We start from the raw sequence: 16,884 nt of genomic DNA, 5'->3' as shown, positions 1-16,884 counted from the left end.
TGAGATATTCTACAGACCCTATACTCGATGGATCAGCTGACACCACCCAGACTGTAATCTGGCTCAACCAGTTCTGCCATCCCACCCAGGAACAGAAAACATCAAGAAAACCTCACTTCGACCGCCTGTGAGTCCATCTCCAACCTGACCAATCAGCACTCCCCACTTCCCAAGCCCCTATCCGCCAAATTATCTTTTAAAAACTCTGGTTCCCGAATGCTCAGGCAGACTGATTTGAGTAATAATAAAACTCCGGTCCTCCCGCACAGCTGGCTCTGCATGAATTACTCTTTCTCCATTGCAGACCCCCCCCCGCCCGGTCTTGATAAATCGGCTCTGTCTAGGCAGCGGGCAAGGTGAACCCACTGGGCAGTTACAACCTCCGTCAGGTGTTTGCTCCAAAGACACCTTCCTGAGCACCCTATTTGATACTGCAACCTCCAGTCTCCCACCCCAGTTTTCCAAATGCATTCACCCTGCCCTATTTTTACCCATAGCATGTATCCCCTTAATGCACTATAGAATATTCTCATTTATTCCGTGCATTGTACGTCTCCCTTCACTGGAATTTAAGTTCCATGAGGCAGGGACTTTGCCTGTCTGATTCACCACTGTATCCACAGGGTCTAGAACAGTGCCTAGCACACACTAGGTGCTTAATAAGAAATGGCTGAATGGCTGGGCGTGGTGGCTCACGCTTCTAATCCCAGCACTTTGGGAGGCTGCCCGGGGGGCGGATCTCCTGAGGTCAGGAGTTCATAACCAGCTTGGCCAACATAGCGAAACCCCATCTCTACTAAAAATACAAAAATTAGCCGGGTGCGGTGGCACGTGCCTGTAATCTCAGCTACTCGGGAGGCTGAGGCAGGAGAATTGCTTGAACCTCGAGCGGATCACCTGAGTTCAGAAGTTCATGACCAGCCTGGCCAACACGGCGAAACCCCGTTGCTACTAAAAATACAAAAATTAGTCAGGTGTGGTGGCACACGCCTGTAATCTCAGCTACTTGGGAGGCTGAGGCAGGAGAATTGTTTAAACCTGGGAAGTGGAGGTTGCAGTGGTGAGCTGAGATGGTGCCCGGGCAACAGAACGAGAGCAAGACTCCGTCTCCAAAAAAAACAAACAAACAAAAAAAAAAAAGTGGCTGAATGGACACTTAAAGGGAAGACAAGGTGAAGAGACAGGAAGAAGGCAGCTTTTTACAAGCCAAGGAGGAAGGTCTGGAACAGGTCCTCCCACAGCCCTCAAAAGGAGCCATCACTGCTGACACCTTGATTTTGACCTTCTAGCCTCTACAACTGTGGGGCGTTACATTTCTGTTGAGTAAGCCACTCAGTCTATGGTATTTTGTTATGGCTACCCTAGCAAATTAATAGAATTGTATATAGAAAAATCCCAAAGGATCCACAATAAAAATTATTACGGCTAATAGAAGTTCAACAAGGTTCATGATACAAGATCAATATACGAAATAAATTACAAAATATACGAAATAAATTATATTCCTATATACTAGCAATGAACAATTAAAATGAAATTAAAACAATTCCAGGCCGGGTGCGGTGGCTCATGCCTATAATCCCAGCACTTTGGGAGGCCGAGGCCAGGAGATCCCTTGGGGTCAGGAGTTTGAGACTGGCAAAAAAATAAAAATAAAAATAAAATCAAATATTTAGGAATAAATTTAACAAAAGAAGTTCAGGTAGGGTGTGGTCACTCAAGCCTGTCATCCCGTCACTTTGGGAGGCCAAGGTGGGAGGATCGCTTGAGGCCAGGAGTTTGAGACCAGCCTGGGCAACATAGTGAGACCATCTGTACAAAAAAAAATACAATTAAAAATTTTTTAAAAAGGAGTTCAAAAGAAAAGAAAAGAAGTGGGCCAGGCGTGGTGGCTCACACCTGTAATCCCAAGAACACTTCGGGAGACTGAGGTGGGCGGATCACCTGAGGTCAGAAGTTCAAGACCAGCCTGGCCAACATGGTGAAACCCAATCTCTACTAAAAAACAACTAGCTGGGCGTGGTTGTGTGTGCCTGTAGTTCCAGCTACTTGGGAGGCTGAGGCAGGAGAATTGCTTGAACCCAGGAGGTGGAGGTTGCAGTGAGCTGAGATCACACCACTGCACTCCAGCCTGGGTGACAGAGCAAGACTGCATCTCAAAAGAAAATAAAAGAAGCAGCCGCCTGGCGCAGTGGCTCGCACCTGTAATCCCAGCACTTTGGGAGGTGGAGGCGGGCTGATCACAAGGTCAGGAGAGCTAAACCATCCTGGCTAACAGGGTGAAACCCCGTCTCTACTAAAAAAAAATACAAAAAATTAGCCAGATGAGGTGGCGGGCGCCTGTAGTCCCAGCTACTCGGGAAGCTGAGGCAGGAGAATGGTGTGAACCCGGGAGGCGGAGCTTGCAGTGAGCCGAGATGGCGCCACTGCACTCCAGCCTGGGCGACAGAGTGAGACTCCATCTCAAAAAAAAAAAAAAGAAGCTGCCAAATGAGTAAATTCTGACTGGTCCAAGGGAGGCCTTCCATGGCCCAGACACTGGAGCTGAGAAGTAGGATTCCATTAACACAGAAAAGATGCCAAAAGGGCTTTCTCCGTGGAAAGAGGCAAGATGAGAACAGTGTGTACTGTTAGTTTGGAATGTGTGAGTGTGAATGCATCCATATTTTAATTGATCCAAAAGAAATAAAAAAATAATGCTTACATTATGGAAAGGGGCCTCGATATTTCCTTTCTTGCCCCTCTTGAGTGAGTGAGAAATTGGACATCTCTCATGGAAAGGGCACCAAGAACTGGCTGGGAGGAGAAGCTGTGTTTCTCTATTTCCTTTTAGGACGTGCATTTCCTTTCTCCCCCTGTGGGGTTGCTTGCCCGAAGCGGTAGGGTGAGCCCACGTTTGGCCTGCGAGCGGGCCAGAGCCCTGGGAGCTGCCTCTCCCTTGTGCCTCACTGTAAAGATGGAATTTTCTAGTGCTATCCTCTATGTTGCGCAACCACTAGCTCGCCACATATGGCTATTTGCATTTAAATTTTATTTATTTATGTTTTATTTTTTATTTTTTATTTTTGAGATAGAGTTTTGCTCTTGTTGCCCAGGCTGGAGTGCAATGTGCTGGTCTCAGCTCACTGCAACCTCCACCTCCCGGGTTCAAGCGATTCTGCCTCAGCCTCCCGAACAGCTGGAATTACAGGCGCTCGCCATCATGCCCGGCTAATTTTTGTATTTTTAGTAGAGATGGGGTTTCACCATGTTGGTCAGGCTGGTCTCGAACTCCTGACCTCAGGCAATCCGCCCTCCTCGTCCTCCCAAAGTGCAGGGATTACAGGTGTGAGCCATTGCACCTGGCCTAAATTTTAATTAGGCGTGGTGGCTCACGCCTGTAATCCCAGCACTTTGGGAGGCCGAGGTGCGTGGATCATTTGAGGTCAGGAGTTCAAGACCAGCCTGGCCAACATGATGAAACCCCACCTCTACTAAAAATACAAAAATTAGCTGGGCGTGGTGGTGGGTGACTGTAGAACCAGCTACTCAGGAGGCTGAGGCAGGAGAATCACTTGAACCTGGGAGGTGGAGGTTGCAGTGAGCAGAGATCGTGCCACTGCACTCCAGCCTGGGTGACAGAGCAAGACTCTGTCTCAAGAAAAAAAAAAGCAAAATGAAATTAAAAAAAAAAGAAAGTCCAGTTTCTGGCCAGGCATGGTGCCTCACACCTGTAATCCTAACACTTTGGGAGGCCAAGGTGGTAGGATCGCTTGATCCTAGGAGTTCAAGAGCAGCCTGGGCAACATAGTGAGACCCCTGTCTCTATACAAAAGTGGCACACACCTGTAGTCCAAGCTACTTGGGAGGCTGAGGCGAGAGGATTGCTTGAGCCCAGGATGTCAAGGCTGCAGTGAGCTATGATTGCCTCACTGCACTCCAGCCTGGGGAACAGAGTGAGACCCTGTCTCTAAACATAAATAAATAAACAAACAAACAGAGAAATGAAGGAGAGGGAGATATTGTACATAAAAGAATTTAAGAAAATTCAAGAAATTTTCTCAGAACAAATGACATGAGGATACGATTGAAAGACCCAGCAATGGAAACAGATCAATGGCCATGCGCAGCAGCTCATGCCTGTAATCCTAGCATTTTGGGAAGCCAAGGCAGGAGGATTGCTTGAGCCCAGGAGTTCAAGACCAGCCTGGAAAACATAGTGAGAACCTGTCTCTAAAAAAAAAAAGAAAAAGAAAAAGAAGGCCGGGCGCGGTGGCTCACGCCTATAATCGCAGCACTTTGGAAGGCTGAGGCAGGCGGATCACAAGGTCAGGAGATCGAGACCATCCTGGCCAACACAGTGAAACCCCGTCTCTACTAAAAATACAAAAACTAGCTGGGCTTGGTGGTGGGCGCCTGTAGTCCCAGCTACTAGGGAGGCTGAGGCAGGAGAATGGCTTGAACCCGGGAGGCAGAGGTTGCAGTGAGCCCAGATCATGCCACTGCACTCCAGCCTGGTGACAGAGCAAGACTCTGTCTCAAAAAAAAAAAAAAAAAAAAAAAAACAAGAAAAAATAAAGGAAAAGAAAAGGAAAACAGGCCAGGCACGGTGGCACACACCTATAATCCCAGCACTTTGGGAGGCTGGGGCAGGTGGATCACCTGAGGTCAGAAGTTTGCAACCAGCCTGACTAACATGGTGAAACCCCATCTCTACTAAATACAAAGAAATTAGCTGGGCATGGTGCCACATGCCTGTAATCGGAGCTACTTGGGAGGCTGAGACAGGAGAATTGCTTGTATCTGAGAGGTGGAGGTTGCAGTGAGCTGAGATCGTGCCATTGCACTCCAGCCTGGGCAACAAGAGTGAAACTCCATCTCAAAAAAAAAAAAAAAAGGGGAAACAGATCAAGGCATGTCACTGATAAATGTCAGTCCACCAAGGACAAGGAAAAGAAACAACAGGTTACATACAAAGGCATAGGAATCAGAATGATCTTGGATTTCTCTACAGTAGCACTGGATATTAGAAAACAATAGAGTGACTCTTCCAAATTCTGAAGGAAAATGAGCTCTAATCCAGAATTCTATACCCAGCCCGACTGTCCATCAAGTACAAGGACAGAAAAAAGACTTTTCAGATTTGCAATGTCTCCAAAAATATACCCGCTATGTGCCTCTGTCAGGAAGCTCAAAAGAACAAGGAAGCAAAACCCAGAAAGAGTTAGAATTTGTGCTACAACAGGATCCAAACCAGAGATGAAGGGATGAAGGTGAAAGGTGATCCCAAGATGGCGGCTATGCCCCAGGCTTGAGCAGGCCAGAAGGCCACAAGAGCAACTTCTTCAATAAGATGAAATTGACAAGGCCAGGCACAGTGGCTCACACCTGTAATCCCAGCACTTGGGAGGCTGAGGTGAGCAGATCACTTGAGGCCAGGAATTTGAGACCAAGCTGTTCAATATGGCGAAACCCCACTCTACAAAAAATACAAAAATTAGCTGGGTGTGGTGGTACACGACTGTAATCCCAGCTATTTGGGAGGCTGAGGCATGAGAATCACTTGAACCCAGGAGGCAGAGGCTGCAGTAAGCCGAGATTGTGCCACTGTGCTCCAGCCTGAGTGACAGAGAGAGACCCTGTCTCAAAAAAAAAAAAAAAAAAAAGAAAAGAAAAAAGAAATTAACGGAGTATCTGATACTTCTAACATATTAAGTATATTAAGATACTTCTGAACATACTAAGAGATTTAGACAGTAAACAGATAATTTGGGTTTGAATTAGTTAACCACAAAGAAAACTCAGCCATGAAGCAACTGAAAAAAGAAAGAAAAAGAAAAAAGACAGTTACTAACCTCAAGAAAAATAGACCAGGCATGGTGGCTCACATCTGTAATCCCAACACTTTGGGAGGCTGAGGTGGGTAGATCCCTTGAGCTCAGGAGTTTGAGATCAGCCTGGCCAACATGGTGAAACCCCATATCGGCTGGGAGCTGTGGCTCCCGCCTGTAATCGCAGCACTTTGGGAGGCTGAGGCAGGCCGATCACTTGAGGTCAGGAGTTTGAGACCAGCCTGGCCAACATGGTGAAACTCCACCTCTACTAAAAATACCAAAATTAGCCAGGCGCAGTGGCGCACGCCTGTAGTCCCAGCTAATCGGGAGGCTGAGGCAGGAGAATCACTTGAACCTGGGAGGCGGAGGTTGCCGTGAACCAAGATCACGCCACTGCACTCCAGCCTGGGCGACATAGTGAGACCCTGTCTCAAGAAAAAAAAGAAAGAAAAACAAAGAATTGTGTAGGAGAGGAAAGTAATCACGGTTTACTACTGTGGCAGCTGTGAGAGCATTTACATAGTCAGAACATGTCAACACTGAATATTCATCTGTCAGAGTCACAATGTGGGAGGCTGAATTGATTTAAATAAGAGTATGAGTATGTCTTCCACAGTGAGAAGCGGATGGAAAAATGCCTAAAATTGAAAAATCAAGAGGTAGTCATACAAACATAGTATTTAGAGATAGGGAGAGAAATCACAAAATGATACAATAAACGAGGTGAAAGTAGATTCCTCTGGGGTGAGAGAAATGGAGGGTGCTATTTTTTTCCTTAAAGATAAAATTCTTGCCAGGCACGGTGGCTCGTGCCCGTAATCCTGGTGCTTTGGGAGGCTGAGGCAGGAGGATCACTTGAGCCCGGGAGTTCAAGACCAGCCTAAGCAACATAGTGAGAACCCCATCTCTACACACACACACACACACACACACACACACACACACACACACACACACACACACACACACACACACACACACACACACACACACACACACACACACACACACACACACACACACACACACAAAAATTAAAAAATTAAAATTAGGCCGGGCCCGGTGGCTCATGCCTGTAATCCCAGCACTTTGGGAAGCTGAGGTGGGCAGATTACCTAAGGTCAGGAGTTCGAGACCAGCCTGGCCAACATGGTGAAACCCCGTCTCTATTGAAAATACAAAAGTTAGCTGGGCGTGGTGGCAGGCTTCTGTAATCCCAGCTACTCAGGAGGCTGAGGCAGGAGAATTGCTTGAACCCAGGAGGCGGAGGTTGCAGTGAGCCAAGATCACACCACTGGCACTCCAGGCTGGGTGACAAAGCAAGACTCCATCTCAAAAAAATAAATAAATAAAATAAAATTAATCAGATGTGGGGGTGCACACCTGTAGTCCCAGCTGCTTGGGAGGCTGAGGCGGGAGGATCACTTGAGCCCAGGAGCTTGAGGCTGCAATGAGCTATGATTGTGCCACTGCACTCCAGCCTGGGTGACAGAGTGCGACCTTGACTCCAAAACCAAACTAAACTAAACTGAAATTCTTGTATTTGACTCTCCAAACTATGTGGATGGAGAACTCTGATAAATATAGAACTAAAAATTAGAAAAAAAAAAAAAAAAAGTAACAAGGGATACTGGGGAAAAAGAATTCAGCAGAAGCAGGAAATTAGAGCAAGAGGTGACAATGAGAAACACAGGGGTGTCCTTTGTGAATCATGAAGCTTCCAGGGAGGGGGACAAAAGGAGTGATTCTGGGTTACTCAGTGCACATGTGAAGCAATGTAGCCTAGTGGTGAGAACCTGGGCTGTAGAACTGGGCTGCCAGGGTTCCAGTCCTAGTTCTGCCACTTAGTAGATGCAAGAAGCTTGCTGTTCCTCATGTTTCCAATAATACCCACCTGAGATTTTTTATGAGGTCTTAAGGGTTTAGTTGTGTTCCCTCCCCAAATTCACATATTGAAGTCCTAGCCCCTAGTACTTCAGAACGTGACCTTATTTGTAGATAGGGCCTCTACAGAGGAAATCCAGTTAAAATGAGATCATTAAGGTGGGTTCTAATCCAGTATGACTAGTGTCCTTATAAAAAGGGGAACTTGGGCTGGGCGCAGTGGCTCACGCCTGTAATCCAAGCACTTCGGGAGGCCGTGGCAGGCGGATCACCTGAGGACAGGAGTTTGAGACCAGCCTGAGCAATATGGTGAAACTCTGTCTCTACTAAAAATACAAAAATTAGCAGGGCTTGGTGGCACATGCCTGTAATCTCAGCTACAGGAGGGAGGCTGAGGCAGGAGAATCACTGGAACCCGGGAGGTGGAGATTGCAGTGAGCTGAGATTGTGCCATTGCACTCCAGCCGGGGCAACGAGAGTGAAAGTCCGTCTCAGTAAAAAAAAAAAAAAAAGGGTGGGGGGAACTTGGCTGGGTTCGGTGGTTCACACCTGTAATCCCAGCACTTTGGGAAGCCGAGGTGGGTATATCACCTGAGGTCAGGAGTTCGAGACCAGCTGGCCAACATGACAAAAACCCATCTCTGCTAAAAATACAAAAATTAGTCGGGCGTGGTGGCGGACGCCTATAATACCAGCTACTAAGGAGGCTGAGGCAGGAGAATCACTTGAACCCGGAGGGTAGAGGTTGCAGTGAGCCAAGATCATGTCACTGCACTCCAGCCTGGGCAACACTCCATCTCAAAAAAAAAAAAAAAAAGAACTTGGCCACAGAGACACAAACAGAGGGAAGATGATGGGAAGAGATACAGGGATCAAGAGTCAAGAGCCAAGGAGAGAGAGGCCTGGACAGATCCTTCCCTCACAGCCCTCTGAAGGAGCCAAGAGGACGCCTAGCCTCCAGGACTATGAATCAAAACATTGATTTGATTAATTTTTTGCAAACTAACTGTGAACTTAAATTAGTTAGAACAGGACTTGATATATTGATATATAATAAACATCAAAGTAAATTAAAAAGATACAGGAATGGACCGAGGAGGGTGGCTCACGCCTGTAATCCCAGCACTTTGGGAGGCCGAGACGGGTGGATCATGAGGTCAAGACTTCAAGACCAACCTGGCCAAGATGGTGAAACCCCATCTCTACTAAAAATACAAAAATTACCCGGGCGTGGTGGCAGGTGCCTGTAATCCCAGCTGCTCGGGAGGCTGAGGCAGAGAATTGCTTTAACCCAGGAGGCGGAGGTTGTAGTGAGCCGAGATCACGCCACTGCACTCCAGCCTGGACAACAGAGCGAGACTCTGTCTCAAAAAAAAAAGAAAGATATAGGAATGATCCCAAGCCCTGGCAAGGAGGCAAGGATATGGAACAAGTAGAACTCTCTTGCATTGCTGATGAGAGTCTAAATTGGTACAACCACTTTGGATGTTTGTTGTTGTTGTTTTGTTTCGTTTTGTTGTTTTGAGAGGGAGTCTCACTCTGTCACCCAGCCTGGAGTGCAGTGGTGTGGACTTGGCTCACTGCAACCTCTGCCTCCGGGGCTCAAGCAGTTCTCCTACCTCAGCCTCCTGAGTAGCTGGGATTACAGGCACCTGCCAGCACAGCTGGCTAATTTTTGTATTTTTTTGTAGAGACAGGGTTTCGCCATGTTGGCCAGGCTGGTCTCGAACTCCTGACTTCAAGTGACCTGCCTGCCTCAGCCTCCCAAAGTGCTGGGATTACAGGCGTGAGCCACCGGGCCCAGCCATTTTGGAAGATGTCTGACAGTATCTGTTATAGCTAAGCATACTCTCCCTATGACCGGGTAGTTCCACCTATGGGAATACAATCAAGGAAAAGGAATGTGTATGTCTCCCAAACACTTGTACAAGAATGTTCATAGTAGAATATTCATAATGGGCCAAGGTGTGGTGGCTCACGCCTGTAATCCCAGCACTTTGGGAGTCCTAGGTGGGCAGATCACTTGAGGTCAGGAATTTGAGACCAGCCTGGCCAACATGGTGAAATCCCGTCTTTACTAAAAATACAAAAATTAGCCGGGCATGATGGTGTGTGCCTGTAATCCCACCTGCTCAGGAGACTGAGGCAGGAGAATCGCCTGAACCTAGGAGGTGGAGGTTGCAGTGAGCAGAGATTGCACCACTGGACTCCAGTCTGGGCAACAGAGCAAAACTCTTGTCTCAAAAAATAAATAAATAAATAATAAAAAATTTTAAAAAAGAGGCAATTACACATGTTTAAAAAAGGGAATATTCAGCTAGGCATGGTGGCTCATGCCTGTAATCCCAGCTCTTTGGGAGGCCAAGGCGGTTGGATCACCTGAGGTCAGGAGTTTGAGGCCAGTCTGGCCAAGATGGTGAAACCCCATCTCTACTAAAAATACAAAAATTAGCCAGGCGTGGTGGCAGGCGCCTGTAATTCCAGCTACTTGGGAGGCTGAGGCAGGAGACTCGCTCGAACCTGGGAGGCGGAGATTGCAGTGAGCCGAGATCGCGCCACTGCACTCCAGCCTGGGCGATAGAGAGAGACTCTGTCTCAGAAAAAAAAAAAAAAAAAAAAGGAAAGAAAAAGAAAAAAGAAAAGAGAAGAAAAGAAAAAAAGTAATATTCATAATGGTCAAATACTGGCAATAACCTTAATGTCCACCAGCAGCAGAATGAAAGGATTATGGTATATTTATATAATGGTATACTCAATGGTATTCAGCAATGAAGGAACGATCTGGTGATAACATTGAGGAAAATAAGCCAGACAGAAAGGTATTATATGCACTGTCTGATTCTGTTTAGAGGATGTTCAAAATCAGGCAAAACTAATTATGTGATATTGTATGGTGACTGGAGAGGCAGGGGGAGCTTTATGAGAAGCTGGGAAATTCACCATACCTTAATCCGGACCTGGCCACATGGATGTCTATGAATGTATAAATAATGAGTTGCATGCTTTTTGAACCTCACTGTACCTCACTGTATCTATGTATATATCTCAATAAAAAAAAAAGATGAAAAGTATCTATAAAAAGACACGGGATGAGGCCTCAGCTATTTTTACTTATTAAAGGCTGGTGATGTGGCTGACATTTGTATGGGGAAAAAAAATACAGGTATCCTGCTTTCTCTGAACTCAAGGCGGGGACAGATTTAGGTTCATTTTGAGAGATGGGGCTGGTCTGTCTTGCTAGTCACATTCTCGCCACTTGCTATCCAAAACTTGGGAACCAAGTAGACTCGGAAAGTGGCATCGGCTGGATACGGTGGCTCACGCCTGTAATCCCAGCACTTTGGGAGGCTGAAGCAGGTGGATCACTTAAGGTTAGGAGTTCAAGACCAGCCTGGCCAACATAGTGAAATCACATGTCTACTAAAAATACAAAAATTAGCCGGGGATGGTGGTATATGCCTGTAATCCCAGATACTCAGGAGGCTGAGGCAGGAGAATTACTTGAACCCGGGTAGCCGAGGTCGCAGTGAGCCGAGATTGCATCACTGCACTCCAGCCTGGGCAACAGAGCGAGACTCCATCTCAAAAAAAAAAGAAAGAAAATGGGATTCCCCCCTCCGCCCACCGAGAGTCTCTGAATTCTTGCTCTCCGATTGCAAGAACTGAGCAGGCTGGCAGTGTGAGGTATCCCTGAAGGGGTAAAAGAGGAAAGTGATTCTGTTTGCAGCCATCCCTGCCTTCTGAGGAAGGCGCAAGTGAAGCAGAGGTGGGAGGTGGCAGCCTGGAAAGGCACCCTGCTGAGAGAGAGAGAGAGAGAGAGAGAGAGAGAGAAAATCTGGAATTCTCAGGGTCCTTCCTGGAGGGAAGGGCTGGGGAGGAAGAAAACGAAAGAAGGGGGAAGGGGGAGAGGCTGGCTGGGGAGAATGCTCTGGGTGAGTAAGGAAGTGAAAAAGTCCCAGGGTCCTGGGGGGCGGCCAGCGCCCTTTTATGTTTTCTCTTCATTATGTTGACTAGGAAACTTTTTGCGTTTGGGTGATGTCGACCTGGGCGGTCCAGTGCGGCAGTGACACGCCACTAGGGCTGTGGATCACTTGAAATGTGGTCACTCTGAATCTAGATGTGGTGTAAGTGTAAAATGCCACTGATTTCAAAGACAGCATGTGGGGAAAAAAATTATGTAAACGGTCTCAACCATGTTTATACTGATTACGTGTCAAAATAATATTTTGGACATAGTTAGGTAAAATATATTATTAAAAGTAATTTCCAGCCAGGCGCGATGGCTCACCCCCGTAATCCCAGCACTTTGGGAGGCCGAGGCGGGCGGATCATGAGGTCAGGAAATGGAGACCGTCATGGCTAACACGGTGAAACCCCGTCTCTACTAAAAATACAAAAAATTAGCCGGGCGTGGTTGCAGGTGCCTGTAGTCCCAGCTACTCTGGCGGCTGAGGCAGGAGAATGGCATGAACCCGGGAGGCAGCGCTTGCAGTGAGCCGAGATTGCGCCACTGCACTCCAGCCTGGGCGACAGAGCAAGACTCCGTCTCAAAAAAAAAAAAAAAAAGCTTTTACCTCGTTGCACTGCTGAGAGCAAGATGGGTCACCAGCAGCTGTACTGGAGCCACCCGCGAAAATTCGGCCAGGGTTCTCGCTCTTGTCGCGTCTGTTCAAACCGGCACGGTCTGATCCGGAAATATGGCCTCAATATGTGCCGCCAGTGTTTCCGTCAGTACGCGAAGGGTATCGGTTTCATTAAGTTAGACTAAATGATCTTCCTTCAGAGGATTATCCGAGGCATCTACTCAATGAAAAACCATGATAATTCTTTGTACGTAAAATAAACATTTGAAAAAACAAACAAAAATTAATTTCACCTACTTTTTGTTGTTGTTGTTGTTGTTGAGACGAAGTCTCGTTTTGTCGCCCAGGCTGGAGTGCAGTGGCATGATCTCAGCTCACTACAACCTCCACCTCCCGGATTCAAGCGATTCTTCTGCCTCAGCCTCGCGAGTAGCTGGGATTACAGGCACCCGCCACCACACCCAGCTAATTTTTGTATTTTTAGTAGAGACAGGGTTTCACCATATTGGTCAGGCTGGTCTCAAACTCCTGATCTCAAGCGATCCACCTGCCTTGGCCTCCCAAAGTGCTGGGATTACAGGCGTGAGCCAGGCCTCACCTGCTTCTTCCTTTTTTTTTTTTTTTTTGAAACTGAGTCACTCTGTCGCCCAGGCTGGAGTGCAGTGGTATGATCACAGCACACTACAACCTCCGCCTCCCAGGTTCAAGCCATTCTCCTGCCTCAGCCTCCTGAGTAGCTGGGATTACAGGCACACACCACCACAGCAGGGCCAATTTTTGTATTTTTCGTAGAGATGGGGTTTCACCATGTTGGCCAAGCTCGTCTTGAAGTCCTGACCTCGTGATCTGCCCGCCTCGGCCTCCCAAAGTGCTGGGATTACAGGCGTGAGCCACTGTGCCCGGCCACCTGCTTCTTTTTATGTGGCCACTAAAAACTTAGAATTACACTTCAACTCATGCAGCATTCATTCCTCGGGACAGTGCTGTTCCCAGTCTTCAGTCCACAGCCCCACTTACCCCCAGTGGGGGTTTATGTGTGAGGATTAAGGGAAAGGTGGGTTCCAATTCTGGCAAATAGGCCCTGGAACTGGGAAGACACACTCTGGCCAGTGAGATGGTCCAGAAAGTGAATTAAATCCTGCAAAAAGGAGCTAGAAGCCAGGATGACCCCGAGAAGCCCAGGAATTTGCAGAATTCTCAGGAAGAGGGGTTGGAGCCAACGTCATCTAGATCCAGGGCATGAAGACCCTGAATGACATCAGGGTGAAGGGAAGCAAAGGAAGAGATGACGAAGGGAAAAAAGCACAAGTGAGAGAAAGAAGAGAAGGAGGAAGAAGAAGAAAGGAATAAGGAAAGAGAAGAAGGCAAGGAGGGAAGAAAAATAACAGAAAAGATTTTAAAAATACTGTAGAGATTTTAGCTCTACAGTCCCTTATGACAGCCACTGGCCAGATGTGGTTATTGAGCTCTTGAAATACACCAAGTTCAAATTGACATGCACCGTGAGGATAACTATACACTGGATCCCCCGCCAAAAAGTACCAATAAAAATATAAAACATCTTATTAATTTTTATATTGATTGCATATCAAAATAATATTTTGGAACTATTGGAGTACATAAAATATATTTTGAGGCCAGGTGTGGTAGCTCACACCTGTAATCCCAGCACTTTGGGAGGCCAAGACAGACGGATCACCTGAGGTCAGGTGTTCGAGACCAGCCTGACCAATATGGTAAAACTCCATCTCTATTAACAATACAAAAAAACTATATTATACAGAAAGCAATAAAGTGACAGTCACACTTCTAAAATATATATATATATACAAAAAAATACAAAAAAAAAATTAGCCAGGCATCGTGGCACATGCTTGTTGTAATCCCAGCTACTCGGGAGGCCGAGGGAGGAGAATTGCTTGAACCCGGGAGGCGGAGGTTGCAGTGAGCCAAGATCGCACCACAGCACCCCAGCCTGGGCAAGAATGAGACTCCATCTCAAAAAAAAAAAAAAAAAAATCATAAAATAAATTTCAGTGTGTCTACTAGAAAATTGTAAATGATGCAGGCGGTTCCCCTGCTCTGCTCTAGAAAGACAGAAGGAAACCCCTCAAACCACTGACATCAAGGAAGGGGGAGGGACAGTTATTCATTTTGACAATAACCAAGTGTTGGCAAACAAATCGTTTAATGAAAGGGAGAAAAGGGAATTGAGGAAGGAAAAACTTCATTCCCCAGGCAGAGGAATGTGAAGGAAGACTACAGGTGTTGGGCACAAGGGGGTTCTCCAGATAGGGGAGCCCTGGGAAGAGCGCCCAGGGGCCCATCAAGCTTCAAAGCTGATGAGAAGGCAGGAGGCCGGTGAAAGAAGGGTGATTAGAAACCCTGACCACAGGGTCCTCACACCTTTGAATGCGGAAGACTCAGCTGGGTGAACCACATGACCACGCCCCACCCCACCATACTACTGATTGGTCCTGGCATGGACACTTGACCCCTAGCTGGACCAAGCAGATCCTCAGTATGTGGGGCTGTGGTACCGAACTTTTTCCCAGAGCCATTTGATGGACAGGAGGGATTGTTGACCCCGTAATAGGGAGTCGGAAATTCGGGCTGAGGAGTAAGTAAGGGATGTAGCTCCCATTGGAACCCAGGACCCTCTGGTTCTTTTTTTTTTTTTTTGAGACAGAGTCTTGCTCTGTCGCCCATGCTGGAGTGCAGTGGTGCGATCTCAGCTCACTGCAGCCTCCATCTCCCGGATTTAAGCAAGTCTCCCGCCTCAGCCTACGGAGTAGCTGGGATTACAGGCGCGTGCCACCACACCTGGCTAATTTTTGTATTTTTAGTAGAGATGGGGTTTCACCAAGTTGGCCAGGCTGGTCTTGAACTCCTGACCTTGACTGATCCGCCTCAGCCTCCCAAAGTGCTGGGATTGTAAGCGTGAGCCTCTGGGCCCGGCCTCCATCTGGTTCTAAACTCACTGCTGTTAAGCATCCCCAGGATGTTGTTAGGAACTCCCAGGCCATGGGGCATCCTGTGGGGAGATGTAGAAAACCGTCCTCCAGAGAGAAGGGAATTAGATGGGGTGCAACTTGGAAGCAAACAGAGCTGGACAGAAAGATGGCCAGAGAGAAACTCCCTGTTTCAGGATCTGATATACTTTAAGGGGTAGAATTTATAACATCTGTGTGTTTTCCACCTCCCTCCACTAGAAGGGAAGCTTCAAGTTACCAGGGACCTAGGCATCTGTCACAGAGCCGAACACATCAAAGGTACTTGGTAAGTACTTCTTGAAAGTAATGAATGGATGGATGAATGTGCAATGTAAAAAATTTATTTTTCCCGTTCTGTGCTGTGTCTTAACATCTCTGTCTATAATTCTACAAATTTAATACCTACTTTAGGCCTCAGGCAAGGGGGTGTTGTTCTGGGCCCCCCCTTTTTTTTTAGACGGAGTGTCGCTCTTGTTGCCCAGGCCAGAGTGCAGGCACCATCTTGGCTAACCGCAACCTCCATCTCCCAGGTTCAAGCGATTCTCCTGCCTCAGCCTCCCAGTAGCTGGGATTACAGGTGCACGCCACCACACCCAGCTAATTTTTTGTATTTTTAGTAGAGATGGGATTTCACCATGTTGGCCAGGCCACCCACCTCAGTCTACCAAAATGCTGGGATTACAAGCAGATTTCAGATTGTTAATGGTATTTTGAAGCTATCATGCCAGCCCTGGACTTCTTATTGTGAGAGATAAAGAAACCTCTGTCTGTTAAAGCACTCCTAGCTGATGTGGGGAACTGACCTATTTTGTTAACTGTTGTTATCCAGTGCAGGAACTATACCTGGCATAAAGTTGGTGCTCTTAAATTTTTCTTTTTTTTTTTTTTTTGTTGGAGACAGGGTCTTGCTGTTACCCAGGCTAGAGTGTAGTGGTGCGATCATAGCTCACTGTAGCCTCCATCCCCTGGGCTCAAGTGATCCTTCGACCTTAGCCTCCCAAGTAGGCGGGACTACAGGTGCGCGCCATGATGCCTGGCTAATTAAAAAATTTTTTGTTAGCCGGGTGTGGTGGCTCACGCCTGTAATCCCAGCACTTTGGGAGGCCGAGGTGGGCGGATCACCTGAGGTCAGTAGTTCCAGACCAGCCTGACCAACATGGCAAAAACCCCGTCTCTACTAAAAATACAAAACTTAGCTGGGTGTAGTGGCAGGCGCCTGTAGTCCCAGCTCCTTGGGAGGCTGAGTCAGAATTGCTTAAACCTGGGAGGCGGCAGTTGTAGTGAGCCGAGATCGTGCCACTGCGCTCCAACCGGGGCGACAGAGCGAGACTCCATCTCAAAACAAAACAAAAAAAAAATTTTTTTTTGTGAGTCAAGGGGTCTCACTATGTTTCACAGGCTGGTCTTGAACTCCTGGTCTTAAGTGATCCTCTCACCTTGGCCTCACGAATCTTTAGGATTACAGGTGTGAGCCACTACACCGGGCATTATAAATTTTTTTAAGCCGGGCATGGTGGCTCACACCTCTAATCCCAGCACTTTGGGAGGCTGAGGCAGGCAGATCACCTCATGTCAGGAGTTCAAGACCAGCCTGACCAACATGGCAAAACC

General features: G+C 47.3%; 2 protein-coding genes across 7 annotated transcripts in view; one reads left to right on the top strand and one right to left on the bottom strand.

Annotated features, from left to right (window-relative positions):
• GRIN2D (glutamate ionotropic receptor NMDA type subunit 2D) overlaps positions 1–16,884 on the bottom strand; it is a 56,291-nt gene that overhangs the window by 9,040 nt on the left and 30,367 nt on the right. The window lies entirely within an intron of this gene.
• Positions 12,247–12,563, top strand: LOC112130060 (small ribosomal subunit protein uS14-like). Its single transcript, XM_054540861.2, has one exon. It carries the CDS (start codon positions 12,295–12,297, stop codon positions 12,463–12,465), a length of 171 nt encoding a protein of 56 aa, XP_054396836.1. The 5' UTR covers positions 12,247–12,294; the 3' UTR covers positions 12,466–12,563.

Source organism: Pongo abelii, chromosome 20 (genome assembly GCF_028885655.2).
Source record: "Pongo abelii isolate AG06213 chromosome 20, NHGRI_mPonAbe1-v2.0_pri, whole genome shotgun sequence".
NCBI classification, from domain to species: Eukaryota; Metazoa; Chordata; class Mammalia; order Primates; family Hominidae; genus Pongo; species Pongo abelii.
The sequence above is the reverse complement of the archived record's forward strand: the minus strand, read 5'-3'. Positions and strand labels throughout refer to the sequence as shown.